Source organism: Pituophis catenifer, unplaced genomic scaffold (genome assembly GCF_029215685.1).
Source record: "Pituophis catenifer annectens isolate HBS135680 unplaced genomic scaffold, rPitCat1.0.hap2 SCAF_3, whole genome shotgun sequence".
NCBI classification, from domain to species: Eukaryota; Metazoa; Chordata; class Lepidosauria; order Squamata; family Colubridae; genus Pituophis; species Pituophis catenifer.
Genome location: NW_027256883.1, coordinates 120,248,988 through 120,270,026, shown reverse-complemented (window position 1 = coordinate 120,270,026; position 21,039 = coordinate 120,248,988). Strand labels below are relative to the sequence as shown.

General features: G+C 36.5%; 1 protein-coding gene across 1 annotated transcript in view; it reads right to left on the bottom strand.

Annotated features, from left to right (window-relative positions):
• Nucleotides 1–21,039, bottom strand: part of CDC73 (cell division cycle 73) — a 120,248-nt gene that overhangs the window by 71,614 nt on the left and 27,595 nt on the right. The window contains exons 8-9 of the mRNA XM_070940966.1: nt 18,525–18,623; nt 17,763–17,841 (exon numbers count right to left, since the gene is read on the bottom strand). Coding sequence (XP_070797067.1) covers nt 17,763–17,841; nt 18,525–18,623 — 178 coding nt within the window. The remainder of the gene's footprint in view (nt 1–17,762; nt 17,842–18,524; nt 18,624–21,039) is intronic.

The following is a 21,039-nucleotide window of genomic DNA, read 5'->3' as shown; positions in this document are numbered from 1 at the left end:
CGCTTGCAGCAGCTGGAGAAGAGGCAGAAAGGAAAAGTCCTTCCGTTTTCTATTATTACAATGTAGCGGAATAAATACCACTGGCTACATTTGTAGACAAAACCTCGCTCCTGTGTTTTTCTTTCTTTTTTTGGAGACTTGATATTGTTGTTGACTGGAAAGAAGTCTTTTTTCTTGTTTTTTTTTCTTTTTTTTTCTTTTTAACAAAGCCTGCCTGGGCGGAAACATGGCACTGAGACTTACAAAGTCAGATAAACAAGAAGGGGGGGGGGAATTCCCTCACCCACAATTTAAAGGAACAAGTTTTAACTCTTCAGTCTCAGAAACCTGATTTTAATATAATAGAATTTCTCTTAGAGGAGATTGAAAGAAGGGATGAGATTGTGAATCAGCATCTTGAAGAATTTAAGCAGGAAATTAAAGAACTGGTAAAATCTAAGTTTGACTTTTTGGAGCAAAAAATTTTAAAAGTGGTTAATGGTTTTTCAGAATTTATAATACAGTTGGATACAAATACTAATTTACTAGAGTCTAAAATGGATGAAATTCAAGATAAATTGGACAATAGAATTCAAAAAATTGAAAATGATTTGATAAACATTCAGGATAATAGCTCAGAAGAAAAACCTAAAATGGATGCTGACCAAAAGTCTGGTAATGTAGAAAATCTGCAACAGAGGATTGAAAAAGAGGTTCTAATGGTTCAACATAATTTTACAGAATATGCGATAAGACTGAGAGGTTTGCAGGAAAATAATAGAGATGATTTAAGGAAAATATCTTCTGAAATTCTAGCTGGGATTTTAAAGGTTCAACCTGACGAAGTGTTTTGTAGGATTGACAGAGTTTTCAGAATAAATTCCTGGATTGCTAAGCAAAGGCAACTGCCTAGAGATGTGGTGATTTATTTTACGGACAAGGAAATTAGGAATAATATTGTGCAAAATTCCTTTAATTCTAATTTGCAATTGTATGGAAGAAAAATATGGATCTACAAGGAACTCCCACCTAAGATATTAGCAGAAAGGAAGAAATTTGGTTTTCTGGTGTCTGAGTTAAAAAAGAGAAATATCTCATATAGGTGGAATGCCCCAGTTGGTATTATACTGAGACATCAAGGAGAAAGATATCAGTTAGATACTATTGAAAGAGCGGAAGAATTTTATCAAAATAGGTTGAACATGAATTTAACATCTTCAGGAATGATACAGGATAAGCAGAAGGAGCTGGAAATAAAGGGAAAATATCGAATTACAGAGACTGTACCAGATAAATTGCCTTTGGATTTACCGGACACCCCAGCTGGATTATCTACAAATTTGAGAGAAGTGCCATCTGATTTTAATGTGATGACTTATCAAGGCAAGCATGGAAACCAATTAGGGGATATACAAGGGATAAAAAAGAAACATGAGACACCAAAACAAAATCAACACGACCAATCTACAAAGCAGAATGAAAACCGACCAGTTGACACACAATCTGTAGAAAGGAAACCAGGATGGAAGTCAAACCCACAAAAAGAAAACAAAAAAAGAAATAGGTTGTATAAAAATAGAAATTTCTAACCCAAGCAACAGTGAAGCCAGTGACTTTAAAATATGAATAATTATGTGAAAACATAGAGGAGGCGACATATTGGTCAATATCATCCTGAGGATAGTGGCAGATCTCTGCATTGCCGTAATTTTGGGACGTGGAAAGAGCCTCAAACTGATGGATTTGAATTATCTACTTTGAAATTTCTTTTTGTGTTGATAAATATATTATAATTATCTTGAATCATAAGGCAAGAGAATCATGCTGGGGCATGCAGAAGATCCGGTTGTTACCCACTACGATGATGGAAATCAATAATCCTGATGAAACCCACAATTATTATTATATGGAATATAATTATAATGTCACTCGGGTGGTTGTTTTTACTTTTATACATATAAGAAGATATTTATTACTGATGGGGGCAGATATGATTGAAGATCTTGAATAAACTGTTGCATCAGTAAGCTATGTTACCCTATTATGGATGTTGGTTTTAACAATCCAGCGGAAAGACCTCAAAGAAGATATTATATGGACTATAAATTTAAAGTTATTGTCTTTTCTTTTTTTTTATTTAGATATAATGGAATATATATATATATATATTTAAGTAGTGTGGGCAGTGAATTAAAGATATTAAGAATTGTTGTGTATGGTAAATTTGCAGGACAGTGGGTGAATAAGCTAACTACAGACTGATTAGTTTAAGAAAAGGGATTTTTAAGTGATATATTTAGGGGAGTGGAGGAAATGGATAGAGTGGAATAAATGTTAAATTAGATTTTAAGGGGAGGCCGCTTTGAAATGTTATAGTAATATATATAGAAGATTAAATATTAAAGTAGGATTTATCGTATAGTTTTAAAGTGGAAGGTGGTTTTGAATTTTTGTAATAATATATAGATATAAAACACTATTATGTTAAATTAGAAGTTATTTTATAATAGTTATAGTATAATGTTTTGTTTTTTTTTTTTTGTTCTCTTCTTTTCTGAAACGTATGGATAAAGGGGGATGTTATGATATTTATAATATTTTTAGTAAGTAAAGGTCAGTATTTTGAGGAGGGAGTAAGTAATCTGTTATGAATTAGGGGTTTTTACGAAGAAGTCACAGGGGGGGATGGGTGGGGAGGGGGGGGTTAGGGAGGGGGAGGGAGAGGGGGGGGAAAAAGGGGGAAAAAATTTGTATTTGAAAACTTTTTCAATAAAAAAAAAAAAAAGAAAAAAATATAAAAAAAAAAGAAATGAGAAGTTTTCCTGGAAAATAAGTATCTCATTTCCCAACAGGAAAAATGCCTAAAAATAGTACTTGTAGTACAGAATTACTTCTTCCCAATTTCTGCTACCCCTTTCTATAATGTAACTATGAGCCATAGTACCACTCTTTAAAACATGGTTGTGATTTACAAGAAGTATACACCAGTTTAAACAACAACAAAACTAAACAAAAATCTCAACCCAAATCAAGAAAAATGGATGTCAGTATTTTCAGAGCAATTCTCAGCCTTGAATATCCCTCTTATAAATAAGACATTTACCAGTTTATTATTTTTGCCATCATTTTCCCAACTATAATCTGAATAACAATAAAGACTAGAATAGATGTCATCTGGATTTTAGAGTACATTAATAACGTAAGAACAAGTCTTACAATCTTATTTGATAATTACTCAGCAGCTGAGAAAGCTTTTTTACCAGTATCTAAGTTACTATTTCACATAAAATTTTGTTGAATGAACAACGAAGTCTTTATAACAAAGGTTATAAAGTTAAAAACCCTCAAGAACTATAAATATGATCAACCCTGTAAAAGTATTTTCTTCAAACATCTCTTAATTAAGCATATTCAGTTGTGTAGACTCAGATGCCAGAAAATTTGTTTCTTATCTGAAAGGTTATAAAAGTTTATATAAATTTCAGTATTATGAATTTCTTAATGAAAGATACAAAATTATTTAGATAGGACACATAATCAATTACTGTCCTCAAGCTTAACAACTGATTTTTCCATTTGCATTTAATACTTGCTAATGGAACTAAATTTTATGGGTTTATTCATGGTACATCTAATCTTTAGTTTAAGGCATGCCAAAGAATGTAATGTTTCATATATTTGCTTCTAAGGCCAATTATATTTATTTTAAAGTGCACTTAATAAAACTCTACATTAGATATACTGTGAACATAAATGGATTTTAGAGACAGTTAGTGACTGAACATATAACTAAGAGAATATATGGACATAAGAAGCTGTCATATACTGATTCAGGCAGTGTTTTTAAGAAATAAATGGGGAAGAAATCATAATCAATCCTATTTCCTGGAGTTGTCTGGAGCTTACTCAAGATTTCTTCTGCATTTATATTTATTTTATTTTTATTTTATTTGTTTAAATTTCTATACCGCCCTTCTCCAATGTAGGACTCAGGGCGGTGAACAGCCAAAGTAAAAACAAGACATACATACAAAGCATACAAAATCTAAAACTGTTTAAAATAATTAAATAATTTTGGCCGTAATTAAAACATTCCAATTTAAAATCCGTTTAAAATTTGACTCAAGCCAGCCCAGCTAGTTGAAATAAATGGGTTTTCAGGGCCCGACGAAAAATCCGGAGGTCTGTTATTGTACGTAGCTCTGGGGGGAGGTTGTTCCAGAGGGCGGGCGCCGCCACAGAGAAGGCTCTCCCCCTGGGGGTCGCCAGCCGACATTGTCTGGCGGACGGCACCCTGAGGAGGCCCACTCTGTGGGAGCGTACTGGCCGGTGGGAGGCTATTGGTGGCAGAAGGCGGTCTCGTAAGTACCCCGGCCCTAAGCCATGGAGCGCTTTAAAGGTGGTCACCAACACCTTGAAGCGCACCCGGAAGACCACCGGGAGCCAGTGCAGCTCGCGCAGGAGAGGTGTCACGTGGGAGCGCCTCGTCGCCCCCAAAATCCCCCGCGCGGCCGCGTTCTGGACCAGCTGGAGCCTCCGGGTGCACCCCAGGGGGAGCCCCATGTAGAGAGCGTTGCAGTAGTCCAGGCGGGAAGTGACGAGTGCCTGAGTGACTGTGCGTAGGGAGTCCCGATCTAGAAAGGGGCGCAACTGGCGTATCAGGCGGACCTGATAAAAAGCCCCCCTGGCCACGGCCGCCAAATGATCTTCTAACGACAGCCGTGCGTCCAGGAGGACGCCCAAGTTACGAGCCCTCTCCGTGGGGGCGAGTGATTCGCCCCCAATAGCCAGCGATGGCGTCACCTGGCTATATCGGGACGCCGGAAGCCACAGCCACTCGGTCTTGGAGGGGTTGAGTTGGAGCCTGTTTCTCCCCATCCAGGCCCGCACGGCCTCCAGACACTGGGACATCACTTTAAGGGCATCATTGGGGTGGCTTGGGGTGGAGATGTACAGCTGGGTGTCATCAGCGTACTGATGGAACTCCACCCCGAAGCCACGGATGATCTCACCCAGCGGCTTTACATAAATGTTGAACAGAAGGGGCGAGAGGACCGACCCTTGTGGCACCCCACAAGCAAGGTGCCTCGGGGTCGACCGCTGCCCCCCTGTCAACACAGATTGCGACCGGTCAGAGAGGTAGGAGGAGAACCACCGCAAAACGGTGCCTCCCACCCCCAACCCCGCCAACCGGTGCAACATGATACCATGGTCGATGGTATCAAAAGCCGCTGAGAGGTCTAACAGGACCAGGATAGAGGAGCAACCCCTATCCCGGGCCCTCCAGAGATCATCCACCAATGCGACCAATGCCGTTTCCGTGCTGTGCCCAGGCCGGAAGCCGGACTGGAGCGGGTCTAGATAGACAGCTTCATCCAGGTTCACATATATGTTCACATCACTGAGCTATGGCATTCTTATTTTAATTTAGGAATTTTAATTACAATAATAAAAACTAATACAAACTAAAGAGAGAGGGAAAAGAAAAAAGAATAAGGAGTACAGTCAAAGAGAGGGAGGGAGGAAGGAGAGAAGGGAAAGGAAGGGAAAGAAAGGGAGGAAGGAATGACTTCCAGCCTTTATCACAACAAATATAAAGAAATATAAACTTCACCCCCTTTCAGTTTACAAATGGTTATCTCTTCATCCCTATCCCATTCCTTATTTATAGGAAAATCCATAAAATATCAACTTTTCAAACCATGTCAGCAAAAAAGTCCAGAAAGAGTTGCTAGAACACAACAACAGAATGTTTTATTTTAATCTTGTTAAAATAAACCAATGTAATATTCCTTTGTTTTACTTCTAACAGTCTTAATCTTTAATTCAATTAAAAATTGTCATAGAATTTTATTTCTCTTCAATACTTTATCCAATTGCAGTTTTCTTCAGGGTTTTAAGAAGCCTCTTTTGTACATTCAATTAAAAAATATTTTCCAGGTCATTCTCTTGGTTTTATCATTTATAATTCCTTTTTAACTTTTAAAATTTTAGCCAGATTCTTTTGTATATCCAGTAAAATATACATTTCCAAACAATTCTTTTGGTCTGTCAATTGTAGTTCCATATTCCTTATTTTCTCTACCTCATCAAATCTTATTTTCTCTACCTCATCAAACAAAACAAAGTTTTTGTTTTGGTCCTACTCATGATATGCAACATTCCTAGCTAACAATACTGGTCAGTTTCTGGCACATTTGGGTTACTATAAGTGCACATATAGAGGATACCTTTCTTGAAGGAAGGGTGGCATCTTGCATGTAATTACAATTAAATTATGAATGACCCAAAATTAATTGCAATTATTGTAAAATTATACATGAAGTTCTAATTCAGCAGGATTTATTTATACAAATAGGCTGTAAGACTGTGTGGTTAGCACGGTTGGTATCAGTAATGAGACATGCTTTGTTTGTTTGTTTGTTTGTTTGTTATATTTCTATGCTGCCCACTCTCCGAGCGGCTTACACCAAAGACAGTATACTAAATAGCATATTGCCCCCTAACAATCTGGGTCCTCATTTTACCCACCTCGGAAGGATGGAAGGCTGAGTCAACCTTGAGCCGGTGAATTTTGATCCGCTGATCTGCTGAACTAGCAATCAGCTGAAGTAGCTGCAGTACTGCACTCTAACCACTGCGTCACCTCGGCTCCATAATTTATGGAGCATAATTTATGGTAAAGCTATGAATAGGCAGGTTTTTTTAAAGAGCAATTAAACTAAACCTCGTCATCAACTGTAGTACTGGCCCCCATTAAATAACAATTTTTTTGTGTTGATATCACAGAAAGCATTGGATAATTTTATTCAAGAATTCAAAAATACAAATTGTAAATGTGAGTAATTATTCAGGATAGACGAGCCTGCAATATGTATGCAGATTTATTTCAACAATATGAAAGAAATAGTATTTTCTCTAAGTAAGACTACAGACTGAACCTCCCTTAAGAATTCTTTCCTACTATTCTTACCGAAGAATAGGCTGGTGTACAAGTAAATTCTTGTACAAGTAAAAACAAGTAAAAAAATATGAAACTCTAGAGAGCATACTAAAAAGCAGAGACATTACCCTGCCAACAAAAGTGTGTATAAACAAGGCTATGGTTTTCTCAGTTGCAATGTATGACTGTGAAAGTTGGACCATAAGGAAGGCTGAGCGTCAAAGAATTGAGGCCTTTGAACTATGGTGCTGGAGAAGACTCCTGCGAGTCCCTTGGACTGCAAGGTGATCAAATCAGTCAGTCTTAGAGGAGATCAACCCTGACTGCTCTTTAGAAGGCCAGATCCTGAAGATGAAACTCAAATACTTTGGCCAACTAATGAAAAGGAAGGACTCACTGGAAAAGAGCCTAATGCTGGGAACGATTGAGGGCAGAAGAAGAATGGGACGACAGAGAATGAGGTGGATGGATGGAGTCATTGAAGCAGTTGGCGTAATGTTAAATGGACTCCGGGGGATGGTAGAGGACAGGAAGGCCTGGAGGAGCATTGTCCATGAGGTCGTGATGTCTCGGAGACAACTTCACGACTAATAACGTAAGTAAATTATGATAATAGTTATAAAACTGGTGAACTATGTTAGAACTGGCCATGAGGATTTATAGGAGTTTAAAGTATATGTTCTCTTTGGCTGAATTAACCATTTAGTTTGTGGCTGTTGTCTAAAAGCCATAAGTTGTTTAATAATTTAGATTTGATTTGATTGCCCACTTTGCTTTCTTCTATTCTCTGTTTTATCATCAGCATAATTAAACCAGGGCAGTAATTTATCAGGAAGTCATGGATTGTGAGAAAAATTGTGTTGCAGCAAACCTTGAACTAACACATTCTACCTCCTAAATACAAATGAGCAAAACGTGGAAAAATGTCATCATGGTTTGCTATATCTGTTTCATCAAACATAATAAACTATGGCTTCTAACTTACAGATACCAAAGTCAAGATTTTATTTTAGTTGACATAACACACCTCATTGTAAGATCTGTATGTGACTAAATATGGATCTCTAGGTATCAACGAAGTAAGTGTTGAAAATAAATAAATCCTTCTTTGAAATCAAATATTTATTAATCACATTGGCTCCCTCCCTGATATCATTCCAGGTGACATTAAAGCTCTTAAAGTGTCCAGTGAGGCATAGTGGACCTGACGTGGAGGAGGGTGTGATGGTACAAGCAGCCCCCGAGCCCCAGCATAACAAAAAGCCCTATTCTTGAGATACGCTAAAGTCTCAGAATGGTGCCACTCCATACATAGGCAGGATGGTGATTTCAGTGAAGGGGAGGCAAGTAAAGACAATAAAAATCAGGTGGAGGAGCGATTGAAGGTATTATGAATGTGTGTAGGACTGACTTTTTAATCATGTGACTGCCAAGGCTGTAAGTTTGAGGGCTGCCACAAACTCATTTTAGTGCCACTTTATCTTTGAATAGGTGTTAAGGGGGGATTACCTGTATATAAATGTCTGTATAAAGCATTTTGCAAAACAAACCAAAACAAAATCAAGATCAAAAATCTAGTCTGGAGGCTGAGGGACAGAGGTAGATATTACAATTTTAAATATTATTATTTATTTTTATTATTATTTTATTATTAGTCAATTTCTATGCCGCCCATTCTCCGAGGAGTCTGGGTGGCTTACACCAAAGACAGTATACTAAATAGCATATTGCCCCCAACAATCTGGGTCCTCATTTTACCCACCTCGGAAGGTGGAAGGCTAAGTTAACCTTGAGCCGGTGAGATTTGATCCGCTGATCTGCTGAACTAGCAGTCAGCTGAAGTAGCTGCAGTACTGCACTCTAATCACTGCACCACCTCAGCTCCATAGTTATTGGAGTAAATAGTTATTTCATCTTGCATTCAAGCCTAGAGTTACTTTTATAGATACAATTTTGATAAGTAAGTAGTTGAGATTATATAGCAAGTGCTGGGTAAAATAGCAGTATGAGTAGTAGTCTGTCTCTATACATTCCTACTGGCCTTTTTTAGCTGGCTGTCATTTTGGAAGAATGCCAAAGAACTATAAGACAATGCAATCCAAGCATTCCACAATTTGAGGAAGGTCATTTTTATATGCAGTTTGGATTGGTGATACCAAACTTTCTCCATTCAAATAAAGGACCAATTTGGGCAATCTGATTCAAGAAATTTAAATAGGCATATGTAAAATATTATGTCAAGGAAGAGTCTGCCCCCCAAAATATACTTCTTTATCTCATCTATAATGAAACTATCCTCCAATCAGTTCCTCATATTATAGAAAGCATAATTGGGCCCTTGTTCAAATAGTGGACACAAAAAATAAAAATAAAATACAGAACACATTTTCAACAGCTCTCTTTTGACCCTCAGATTTGTCTGTAATGTGATTAAAAGTAAAAAGCCTGACTGTCCAGAATTGAGATATAGTTTGGCAGAATTTTCTTTTCTTGGCTAAAGTTTAGTTTAGTTCCTATAATATTACTATTAGCTGCAAAAGGCAGCTATGCATCAATGGTGGTTGAATATTACAAAAATGGTACCATATTCTGTATCATCTCAGCTTGCAGCTTTTTCTAGTTTTAGAGGATATTAAGTTTCAGAATAACTTGAGCCAAGCTATTCATCAGCCACTCCAGAAGACATACAGGCTCATCTCTGCAATATATCTGGCTGGACTTGGAAACTTGCTCTTCAAAGTACTAATCTAATAAATTAACCATTACATGGCTTGGGTATAATATGAGTGAACATTTTATCTGTATCTGGATTTAAGAAAACAGAGTCTTAAAGTCTCTGGAGTATTTCTCTGGTGTTAGAACTGACAATTTTTTAAAGCTCTGTCTCACAATGAAACAGTAAAGTGTTCCATAGGGTTGTATAATGAGGCTGTATAATAGGGCTGTAAAGATCTTCACGGGGATGCTTTATTTTGCAAAATTTCAAGCATATGGGCCTTTGCTCCAGAAGCCAGTTTCTGGAGCAAAATGATCACCTTACTTTTAAAGGCAAAACAAAATGGTTATTCTCTGCTGCAACCTCTTACAGGCCTTATTTTGCCAGAAGAGATAAGGATTTTGTTGGCTTTGCATTGTGAAGAACTTGCTGAGCCATTTTCCACAATCTACTATCAGTGCAATTGCTCCCAATCTAGAACAATAATAATTGTTTAGTGTCATTTTAAGAATTTCTTAACTAGTTAATAAAAACAATGCTAACTAATATTATATAGTTTTTTTAATAATGGTTCATCTGAGAAAAGGATGAATAGTTCTAAGAAATACGAAAACTTGCAATTATATATGTTTGACCTAACAGGAAATGTCCTATTTGGATTTTTTTCCCCATCAAAATCAGCATAACTATTATTCCTAAAAATTAGAGACCTACAGAGTACATATATCACACACAACCCTTCAATGTTTCACAAAAACTGTTCAGTTATAAAAATGTGGATTATCTGCCTGGCAGAATCCTTATCAAAGAAAATATGATATAGAATCCTTACATATACAACTGTTATAAATTATATACTGAATGTATATAGGCCAATTTTTATTATTCCATCAAAAAACATGAAACAAGTCAGAATGAGGCTGTGGAAACTCAATACTACTGATCTTTAATAGCTGAGGCCACCATAGTAGAAAGCAAACCATGCTACTCATGCTAATTATTCCTTTACTTCTATGAAGATAAAGCTGCTTTCATGTGTAAAGAGAAATATATAAAAAAAATCTGCACACAATGACTTTCTTCTAATGAGAATAAAACTCCATCTTCAAACATTGAGAGAGAAAAAAAATCTTAGCTTGCTGACAAGGATCTAACAGAAAAAATATTTTTAATGAATCTTAAAGATATTGCTTTATTCCATTTAGCACATGCAAATATATGTCCATGTGACATCAGATTGATATTCAATAGCTGACTGAAAACAATATGGAACTTTTTATTTCCTTATCCTTTTTTTCCTTCTATCTATTTTTGCATTCATTATAATATTTTCTACTTGAGCTTCACCACATGACATGAACAATAAAATAAGAGCATAGAGGAGTGCTTGAATTGGCTTTGAAGATAAAAACAAAATTTAAAACCATTAAGAAATCTATCAGAATTAATTTGTATGAAATGAGAGGATGAAATAAAAATTACCGATAATATAGTATTGAAAAGATACAGAAGTACTAAGACAGTAACAGCAGCAGCAGCACTGACAACAAGGGTAGTAAAACAAGAGAGGATAGTTGTAAGTCTGTACTGTTTTTACAATCAATCCCATTTTCCATACATTTCGCATGCCACAGAATGAAAATTATTTTTTTTCTTTTTTTTTATTTATAAATTATATTAAGAAGACTGATGGGTCGGTAGTTGGATGGGGCGGCTCTGTCACCTTTCTTAAAAATTGGAAAAACTATAGCTAACCTCCACCCTTCAGGGATTATCCCTACTTTATCGATATAAGTAAACAGTGCTACCAGCACTGGTACCCAAAAGTCAATGTTGGACCTAAAGAGTTCAGGAGGCAACAAGTCCTCTCCAGGGGCCTTCCCGGCCTTTAAGGATTGAATTATATGCTTAACTTCGGTAGGGGTAACTGGTGTCCATTCCGGACATTTCCTTAATTCTTGCTGGAGGATATCCAATTGCAAGACATTTGTTGTATTGTTACCATCAAATAAAGCAAGATAGTGCTTCTCCCATTTTACTGCTGATATATCAGTGTCCATAAATGGGGAACGTTGTTTTAATATACCGGCTATCTTATGCCAAAAGATCGTAGGGAATTGGGATTTCGCTGCCATTTCTACCTCTTTCCACATCCTGGTGTTATAGCTACTTTTCTTGTTTTTCAGGAGGGATTTGTATGCTCTCCTGAGTTGAACCATATTTGAATAATCACCATCCTGTCTGGATTGGTTAACTTTCTTAACTGCGGCTCTTAGATTTGACCTCAAGTTATGACAATCATCATCAAACCACTTTCTAGAGATCCCATCTACTTTTCTATCATTCTGGATCATTAAGTTCCTAAGAGTAGAAGTTAGCTCTGTGTAAGCTGGAATTGGGGTGTTGTCTCCGAGCTTAGATTGGGAGATTTCCCAATCTAGGTGTCTGGCTTCGTCTGAGCCCAAATAAGTGGTAACAGATTTGACATCAAGTCTGTGCCAATATAACCTTTTATAGTTATAAACCCGGGCGTTTGCTAAGGTGTCAATTTCCTCTCTTGAATGAGGCCTAACTTCTGAAGAGAGTGAAACCAGAGCCGTGATGGGAAAGTGGTCACTTTCCTCTCTAAATATAGCTCTTACTTCTGAAAAATGGTGTACTAAACTAGAGGAAGTGCAGATATAATCGATAGAGGTTGAGGTTTTGTTGGATGAGAAAGTATAGGGGTATATATACCCGTCACTCGAGCCGCTTAGTACTTGCATTTCATTCATAAACAGGAGGGAAATTAACCGCTGGGCATATTTATTGGTCCTCTTGTCCATTGAGGACCAAGTGAACTCATTATAAAAGTATCCAGTTGGTACCAGGCCTCGGTTAGCATAGCTCTTCATTGAGGGACCTAGTCTTGCATTAGTATTTCCAGCTAATATAATTTTTGCTTGGGGAAAACGTCCCTTTAAGGTAGCTAATACTGAGTCTAATTCATCCCACAAATCCCTTCCTAGAAGGTGGAATGAAAAAGGAGCGATATATACATTGATTAAGATTAAGTCCATCCCCCTGTACGTACATCTAATAGGCAGAATATATTGGAATTGAGGATCTAAAGAAATTTCTTCACCCTTCCATCCCGTATCCCTTTTGACCAACGTGGTTAAGCCCCCAATTGCCCTCCCTCTTAAATTGACTTTGCCTGCTGGTTTATGCCATGAGGCAAAACCCGGTAAGCTGATCTGTGGATCATTAGTAGTCAGCCAGGTTTCTTGAAGGAGGATAAGATGATGTGTTGAAATCAATTTTATAAAATCCATCCGGTTTGAAATGCCTTTCCAGCCCGCTATATTCCAGGACAGGAGGGAAAGGCTGGGGATATATAAGTTACCCTAGTTGTTGGCCATTTGTTGTCTAGTCAATCACCCCGAGGCACTACTCCTTGTGTCTCTTCCTCCACCCTTCTGGTGGAGGGGTCCGGAATTACTACCACCGCCTTCTCTGGAGTGCCAAAGGAATCAAAAGTGGCCTCTGTTTGTTGCGGAAGTGCCTCCTCCGTTCTTAAAGAAGATGAGACAGGTGAGGGCAGTTGCACTGTTGGGGGAGAGTGAACTTCTGCCACTACATTCATAGTCTTTGTTTCTTTGAAAAGACTTTTGCCTTCCCTTCTATCCCGCTGGACGGACTTTACGACTTTAGGCCTTGTCTGCACATGCTTTCCCCATTCTTCCGACTTGGATGGCCTTCTCGTTGAACTGCAGGCTTCTGCTAGTGAAGATCTTAATAAGTCAAATTCAATTAACATTGACCTTTGCTCCTTTGGAGACAAGGAGACAAATTCGCTGATTATAACATCCTCTGGCTTGTCGGTGCTTGCCTTCATGTATGGGACCTCCCTGATCTGGCCTGCCTCCATAGTTTCTCCGGATTCTGGAGGAAAGACCCTGGAGGTAGCAGAGTGGTTCCTAGGTACCATTTTTGATGTTTGGTTAAATCCTTGTAAAAGTGGTTTAATAGGCCCACTCGAGAAGACTCTTGTAGGAATGACTTCAAATCTGAGCAGGGATCCTTTTCATTACAGCATTCGGTATAGTATTGCTGTCAAAATGCAGTATTAGTCGGACACAACTGCTATGCTGGGGAAGTTTTTCATATCTGAGTAGATCTATTAATAAAGGATCAGATTTCAATAGCTGTGCAAGTGAGAGGATTATCCTTTCCTTTGAAGTCCATCGTCCTCTATTGCATGGGATTTTCCTTATCCTTAAAGCGATTTGTTTCTTTAACAACCTTCTTCCTTGATGAGGGTTAGCATCAGTACTTGCAATGCTTTGTTGTTTGGGTTGAGGTCTTACACCCTCCCATTCTCTCCACGCGTCAGGACGGTGTGCAATCTCACCCTCCTTAGCTGCAGAGTGAGGGCCATTTAAGAATTGGAAGATCCTCTCGATGTCTCTTTTGATCGATGTCAGTAAGTCATATATTGAATCTACTGTGTGCGCAGTTAACATACTCTGAGTACAGACCATCTCTCTGAGGTCTGAATATGTCGGAACTTCTTTTAAGCAGCTAGAAGTAGGTGAGGGGATAGAGCTTGAAAAATCACCCATTCTAGCAGGCAAGTTTGAATCTGAAATCCAGGAAGAAAACTCCCCTTCTGTATCTCCCTCTCCCAGTGATACAGTCGACAGAGACAAAGTTCGAAGTTCAGATTGGGGTTCTGGATTACACCTCTCCATAAAGTCATCCAATTTAAGCTGTTTAAGAGGCTTGGAGTAATTAAGTTCCGTCACAGATTCTGGGGAGAGAGAACAAGCTCTCTGCCTCTTACTTTTCTTTCCCATTCTGGTAGGCAGTTGATCCAGCTTCTCCCAGCGGAATTAAATATCGCAATAATTTATCTTCCCTCAGCCATCGTAGTTAAGGTAGGCCTTAATGATGGTCTCAGTCGAGGCACCACAGAGATAAAAACCAATCTCCTTTCCAAACAACGGCTTGTCTTTTACTCCTACTTCTTTGCTATCATCTATTTTCAGAATTGTTTAAATTGTTTAAATTATTTCACAGGGAAATATGTGGGGGAAGCAGACTAAAAGCTGATAGGGTTTCATTAAAGGCAGTCCTACCAGGAGTGTCTGCAGCCAGTTCCTTACTGCAGTGGTCCCCAACCTTTTTATCGCCGCGGCCCGCTGAGCGCGCGCAGGGGTGGGGGCACGGCCCAGGAGCTTTTGCGCACGGCCCATTGCGCACGGCCCAGGAGCTTTTGCGCACGGCCCAGGAGCCTTTGCGCTGCAGCGTTTATGTCCCCCGGCCGCTGCGCGGCCCGGTGCCAGGTACTCCACGGCCCGGCACCGGTCCGCGGACCGGGGGTTGGGGACCACTGCCTTACTGTACTCGTTCCAAAAACAAACAGCTCAAAATCCCCTCCGAAGTTAGGGGCCTCCAGTGAGGTTTGTCAACAAGTCCGATAATCCGAATTTCAGGCCTTGCGAGGAGGAGTCATGGGAGTAGCCTAGGCCAGGAATGCAGGTTGTAGTGTTGTTAAAATATGTCTAAAACAAACAGTAGCCACACTATATGTGCTTTGTAAGAGTCCGGTATAGATTAAAAATAGATTAAAAATGAGTTAAAAATATAAAAAATATAAAAATACTTTAAAACGTTAAAAAAAACAAAAAAAACCTAATTTGCTTTTGGGAGAGCTCCTTACAGCCGTTCTCCCTTCGACTAGCAGCTCCTGTCGTCAGAATGAAAATTATTTTTATCAGGTAGTAACTACTCTAACCCGGCACCAAAGATAATTCTAGAAAGCATGAGAATATTTCCTTTAATAAAGCTAGCGGAGAGAAAAATCTGATGACCAAAACTATTATTTTCTTCTAATTTAAAGAAATTAAACATCACTGCCTTATCAGAAAGGTTATTATTTTTCAGCTTCAAATGAATTACATGGTCCTAAAGTCACAATAACCCTAAGGACAAAGGCAAAATATACTGAAAGCAGCATATACTGGTAATAGTTTAACTACATGGCATTAATTGGATGACCTTTTAAGGGGATGGAGGGAGGTTATGGAAGAAAAAGGTTGGGCTTGCAATGTACATTAATTCAGTTTTTTAACAATCACTTAACATCCTGTGGTGATTCATCAATAATGCCTTGCAGACAGTTTATGTATATAAAATGTAAACTAAAATTAACAGTTTTATGGATTACTATGCTTTGAGAATCAAGGAGTTCAAGGTGGTGTCATAGAAAATGAGTTGTGATTTTTTTCTGACTACAATCCAAATATAATATTAATAGAATATTAGTAGTAGAATGATTGCTTGTGGATTCTCTCCATCAAGTTAAGATATTGCTACATTAGCTAGGACGCCATTAGACAAATGTATTTATTTCCTGTATTTATTTTAAGTTAAGTAGATTCTAAAATAATTGATCTTTTGAAATATTTTTAAATAGTGCTTGTCTGAATTAATAAGTAGAATTGAGTAGGAAGGGACTTTAAAAAAGTACAAATTGTTTCAAAATTTAATTTTAAAAAATCAATTATGGAACAAAATCACAACTAAAAAGATCAACTAGAAAATATCATAAAATCCCATAATGGAAAGAAATGTTGCATATGAAACCGCTAAAAAATGCAAAACCTTGGATCAGTAATGTAAGACTATGCCAACTGATTAAATAAATCATCCATAACACACAACTTATAAATGTATTCTGAAAATCTAATTTCAAGTCACAAATGCAGCACGGGTACATTCAGTACACTGATTAAAACATTATTTACTTCTTTATTTGCAGGTTGTACAGTCCGTTTAAAACAGAAAATTCAAGCCAGGTTATAATACAGTAAAAAGTATAAAACAATGCAAAACAATACATGAACTCAAACACATTTCACCAAAACCAATGTCTTTAATAGGCAACTAAGATTAAGTGGAATGCACACATTCTGCTTTTGAAGTATCATGACTACCCTGTGTGGCCTTGCCCAAGTACAGATTTCTTAAGTATGGGGGCCATAATAATAAAAATTATATTACCCAGCAGATGAAGAATGAAATAACAATGAAATTGTTCACCAAAATACAATAAGCAATTGGTATTTTTAAGGGACCATGAGGTTATGAACTTTTCATTCCAACCACCCTCTTGTAGAAATAATGTACAAATCATTGTTTTACTCTTCACAGAGAAAAAAAGTTAAGAATTGACAGATATTCAAAACAGAAGGAACAAAGTTATTTATGCCAGACTATGGTGCACACTGAAAATGCTTGCTAGTTTTATAGATAATAAGGCAAGCAAGACATTAAGTGTGGCTAGACCCAGAATAATAAGTATAAAAATAAATACATTTCTTTGAAGAAATGATTTAGTTGGAAATATACTAGAACAGCATAGAAGAAAAGGTTCATAGTTTTGATTTAATGGGTGCTGCTTTAAGCAGAAAATAAGAAGGTATTTTTATTAAATATATGGTGTTTGATTTTTTAAACCATTTCTTCCCATTTCCCAGCCATTGTGTGAAAATAAAATAATGAAATATCTATTATGGATATTGTTCCAGAATCATCTTCTTTTGGTTTTATCAAACTTCCATAAGGCTCTCAAGAAATGATTGAAATATAGAACAGCTAATTGGTCGCAACTCATATATATACAAATGCACTAGGAAAATAACAATGGATGAACTTGAACAATTTAATGGTTATGCTTTCTGAAAATCAGAGTGTTATATACAAGTGATATAAAGGCAGGATTCTGTTGAATAATAATTTAAAACATCCTGGATATATCACTAACAGAAAAGATTACTCCAGGTTTTCTGTTTCATACTTCCAAAAAAAGCTCTGGTTGCTCACTGTTTTTTGCAGAGGTGAAGTAGAAAGGTGATTTTGGATTGTATCTAAATCAGCACTATATAAAGCACAAATTTGGGAGAATACCGAGCTCTAGTATCATTACAGCAAACAATAAGTATAATGAAAATAGAAACAAAATGATTAAGATGGCATTTAGTTTTTTAATTCGTTCAATATTATTTTTTTGAGTCAAAACTGGCAGCTCCAAGAATTTCAAAATGTGTGAGTTTCTTTCATTGTGGAATGCGCTCTTACCTTCCTTTCCTTTAAATCTTTCCTGATCATATCTGTTATAGGCAGCTGGAATAGGTTGCTTGTTTCTTAAAGTTGGATCCTGAAAATAAAGGAAAAGGGGATTCTGTATCAGTTACATTTGTTTTCAAACATTTTATCTATGCCTCAATAGTATAGATAACAGATAAAATATTTAATATATAGATACCTTCAAAAAAAGAATTTTCAATCTAATTTACTATGTAAATATCACACTAACACTGGTATTAAATCTGCTCGTTCAATGTCTTCGTAATTTTGGTTGCTGAACAAATGGTCACTAAGTGAACTCTCTCTCTCCATACGTACACACACACACACACACACACACACACACACGCTTCAGCAAAAGAATTTCTAATTAAACATATTTGAATTTAGATGTGCAAATTATATATAAACTTTGAAGAATGTACATGCCTATTCTAATGACTCAATACATTTCAGTTCCTTCATCCTTAGGAAAAGCATTTAGTTTAAAATATCATGTATACAGTAGTTATTCCCAATTAAAGTTATTATTTATATTGACTTAATTTGTATAAAATATATCAAAGTCAATCGCTATGACAAAACACATAGTAAAGTCTTAAATACTGTGTATACTTCACAATTAAGTACACCTACATAACAAGCATTTTTTCTTTGACAAAAGAAAAATGAAGGCAAAAAAAAAGAAAGATTTCCAATTTTTATTTTTATTTTTTTAAAAAAGTAAGATTTTATTTTCCATTGCAGCATTACCATTGGTGCAGTATTTGGTGCTGGTCGTTGCTCAGGTGCACGGCCTTCTTCTCTAGCTTTGACTGACTGAAGAATTGCAAATATATTCTTGGCAAAGTTCTAAAATATGTAAATAAATAATAAATGAATAAAATACTGTTATTAACTTTGTTTTACATCATTTCAGAAACCACCAGTTACAGAAGTGTGTTGTAAACTATAAAATGAATACTCTTAATAAATCAGAATATAGCTGTAAGACTAAACACAATTAAATAGGCAACTGACATAGAATAAAACTGTATTCATGTGTGTATTTTATGGATTAAATGCAAGGTGTTAAAGTTTCACTCCTGGCGTTACTATTATACTGGGGAAAGTAGAATAATTTCACAAATCTCATGGCTCAAGTGGAGCACAATTTTCACAGCAGACATATGTTAGCTACTTAAAAATACACTGAATATATTCTTAAACTGAACCTAATCTTCCCATTTTACATCCTAAATTCTATGTTAACAGTTATGCTAAAATATAGGTATGATGCAAGCCAATGAACCAGTGAGTCAAAGATCATCAATACAGAATATAGGAATACACACACATTCACTCTGTAGGAGTGTGTGTGCGTGTGTGCTATGTTTTTTTTATATTTATATACAGTATATATATAAACACACACACATACAGATACACACCTACCTACAATTGTGTACTTCCCTGGTGTCATACCTATACACACACATACACACGCATGCATGGTGGTGAAATAATTTTAAATGTAGCTGAAAGTGAAGATGTTCTATTTTCAGCAATATAATCTAAGAAATGCCTTTCTGTTGAATTACTTCATCCAATGGTTCTCAACCTTTTCTTCACCATGGACCCCCTTTAAATACCTTTTTTGGCTATGGGCCACCAAGACTTAACTCAAGATTTGTGATGACATTGTGGCCCCCAGGGGTCCACTGACCACAGGTTGAGAATTAACTAGACTGCATTTCTTATATTTACTAAAAATAGAACATCCCCATGCCCAGCTACAGTTAAAAAGGAAAATATGACTGTGGGGAAAAGTCTTCTTCTGCATACATATCATATTTTCAACAAGGCTAAGACTGTTCTATTTGGGTCTTTCTTTCCTTTGAATAGAGTAGAATCTACTGTCAATCATTTAAAAAGTATGACAAGATAAAGTAGATTATCAATATGGAGTTCCATATTATGAAATTAGTTTATAAAAATGCTTAGTTTAAAAACTTATATTCTATTCTTTTTTCAAAAACGTGAAAAAGGGTCCCAACTCAATAAATATATAAACAGGTAAAAGGCAAGAAAAAAAGTAAGCCTTGAGAGCAAGTTAAAAACATGTAACATTTAAAGTGAGGGGAAAAAAAGTTCTTTTTACTATGCTGAAAGAGAAACTGCATAAGTAAAATGGATTATTCCTTTTAGGAGAAGCTTAAAAATGATAAATTAGCATTTTATAAAAGGCACATATTTAACCAATTTGCATCAACTCTCAATATGCATTTCTTCTTGAATGGCATATGTACACAACAGATGTCCTCCATTACTGTTAATTCTAAGTAATAATGAATGTATTCAGCAGCTGAGCTCCATAAAAACATTTGTAATATACTAAATGGCTCTATCTTATTCATTATCATTATGAAAACATTAAAAGCATAACAAGTAGATACATACTATAAGTTTATATAAACATCAGGGGATCTCGTGTTTGGGAATCTTGACTACTTAGAAATTTGGATTGCTTTATATGCTTAACTTTCAATTTTTCCCCTTCTTCAAAGTTAGGTAAACAGAAGTAAATTAATTATAGTCTGCTATGAACATATATGTAAGATTAAATGATTGATAAATATTCATGGGAATTTTTTTGATAACAGTAATATGAAAAAATAAACTAATTTGTGGTGTCAAAATGTAAAGCTTACTATGCCAAAATTTTGTTTCAACTTCTCAAAAAAGTAAACAAGAATCACAAATTGAACATCTTGCCCAGGTCAAACCATGAAGTAATTTCCAGAAGTTGAAATTAATAGCAGTGGCAGAGGAATGAGTAAGCACTGAATTATAAAGCTTACTGTAATACAAAAGCTGTGTTTCATTAAACAGATTCCAAAGTAACAAGATACCATATTTTAAACCTCTCTGGGCTAATGGAGATACAACTGCTAACTGCATTTATCAAGCAAGGAACCATCCTAAGACAAGCCTTACTTTTCAGAAGCAGATTTTTTTTTCTTCCAATTTAATTACATTTAAATTAATTTAGTGGCCCCAATATTAACTGCATAAGAACTAACTATTCTGTCCCAAGGACTGGGAGAACAGCCAGGTTTTCAATGCCTTTTTGAACATCATCAGGAGGGGAGCAATATGAAACTCTGAAGACAATGCTGCTCCAGAGAATTAATGCTAGGGTCGATAATTGTTTGTCTTCCTGAGATTAGCGATCGGAGATTAACAATATCCTCACAATCTAAAGGGCCTTTTAAAGTTTCAGAAACAG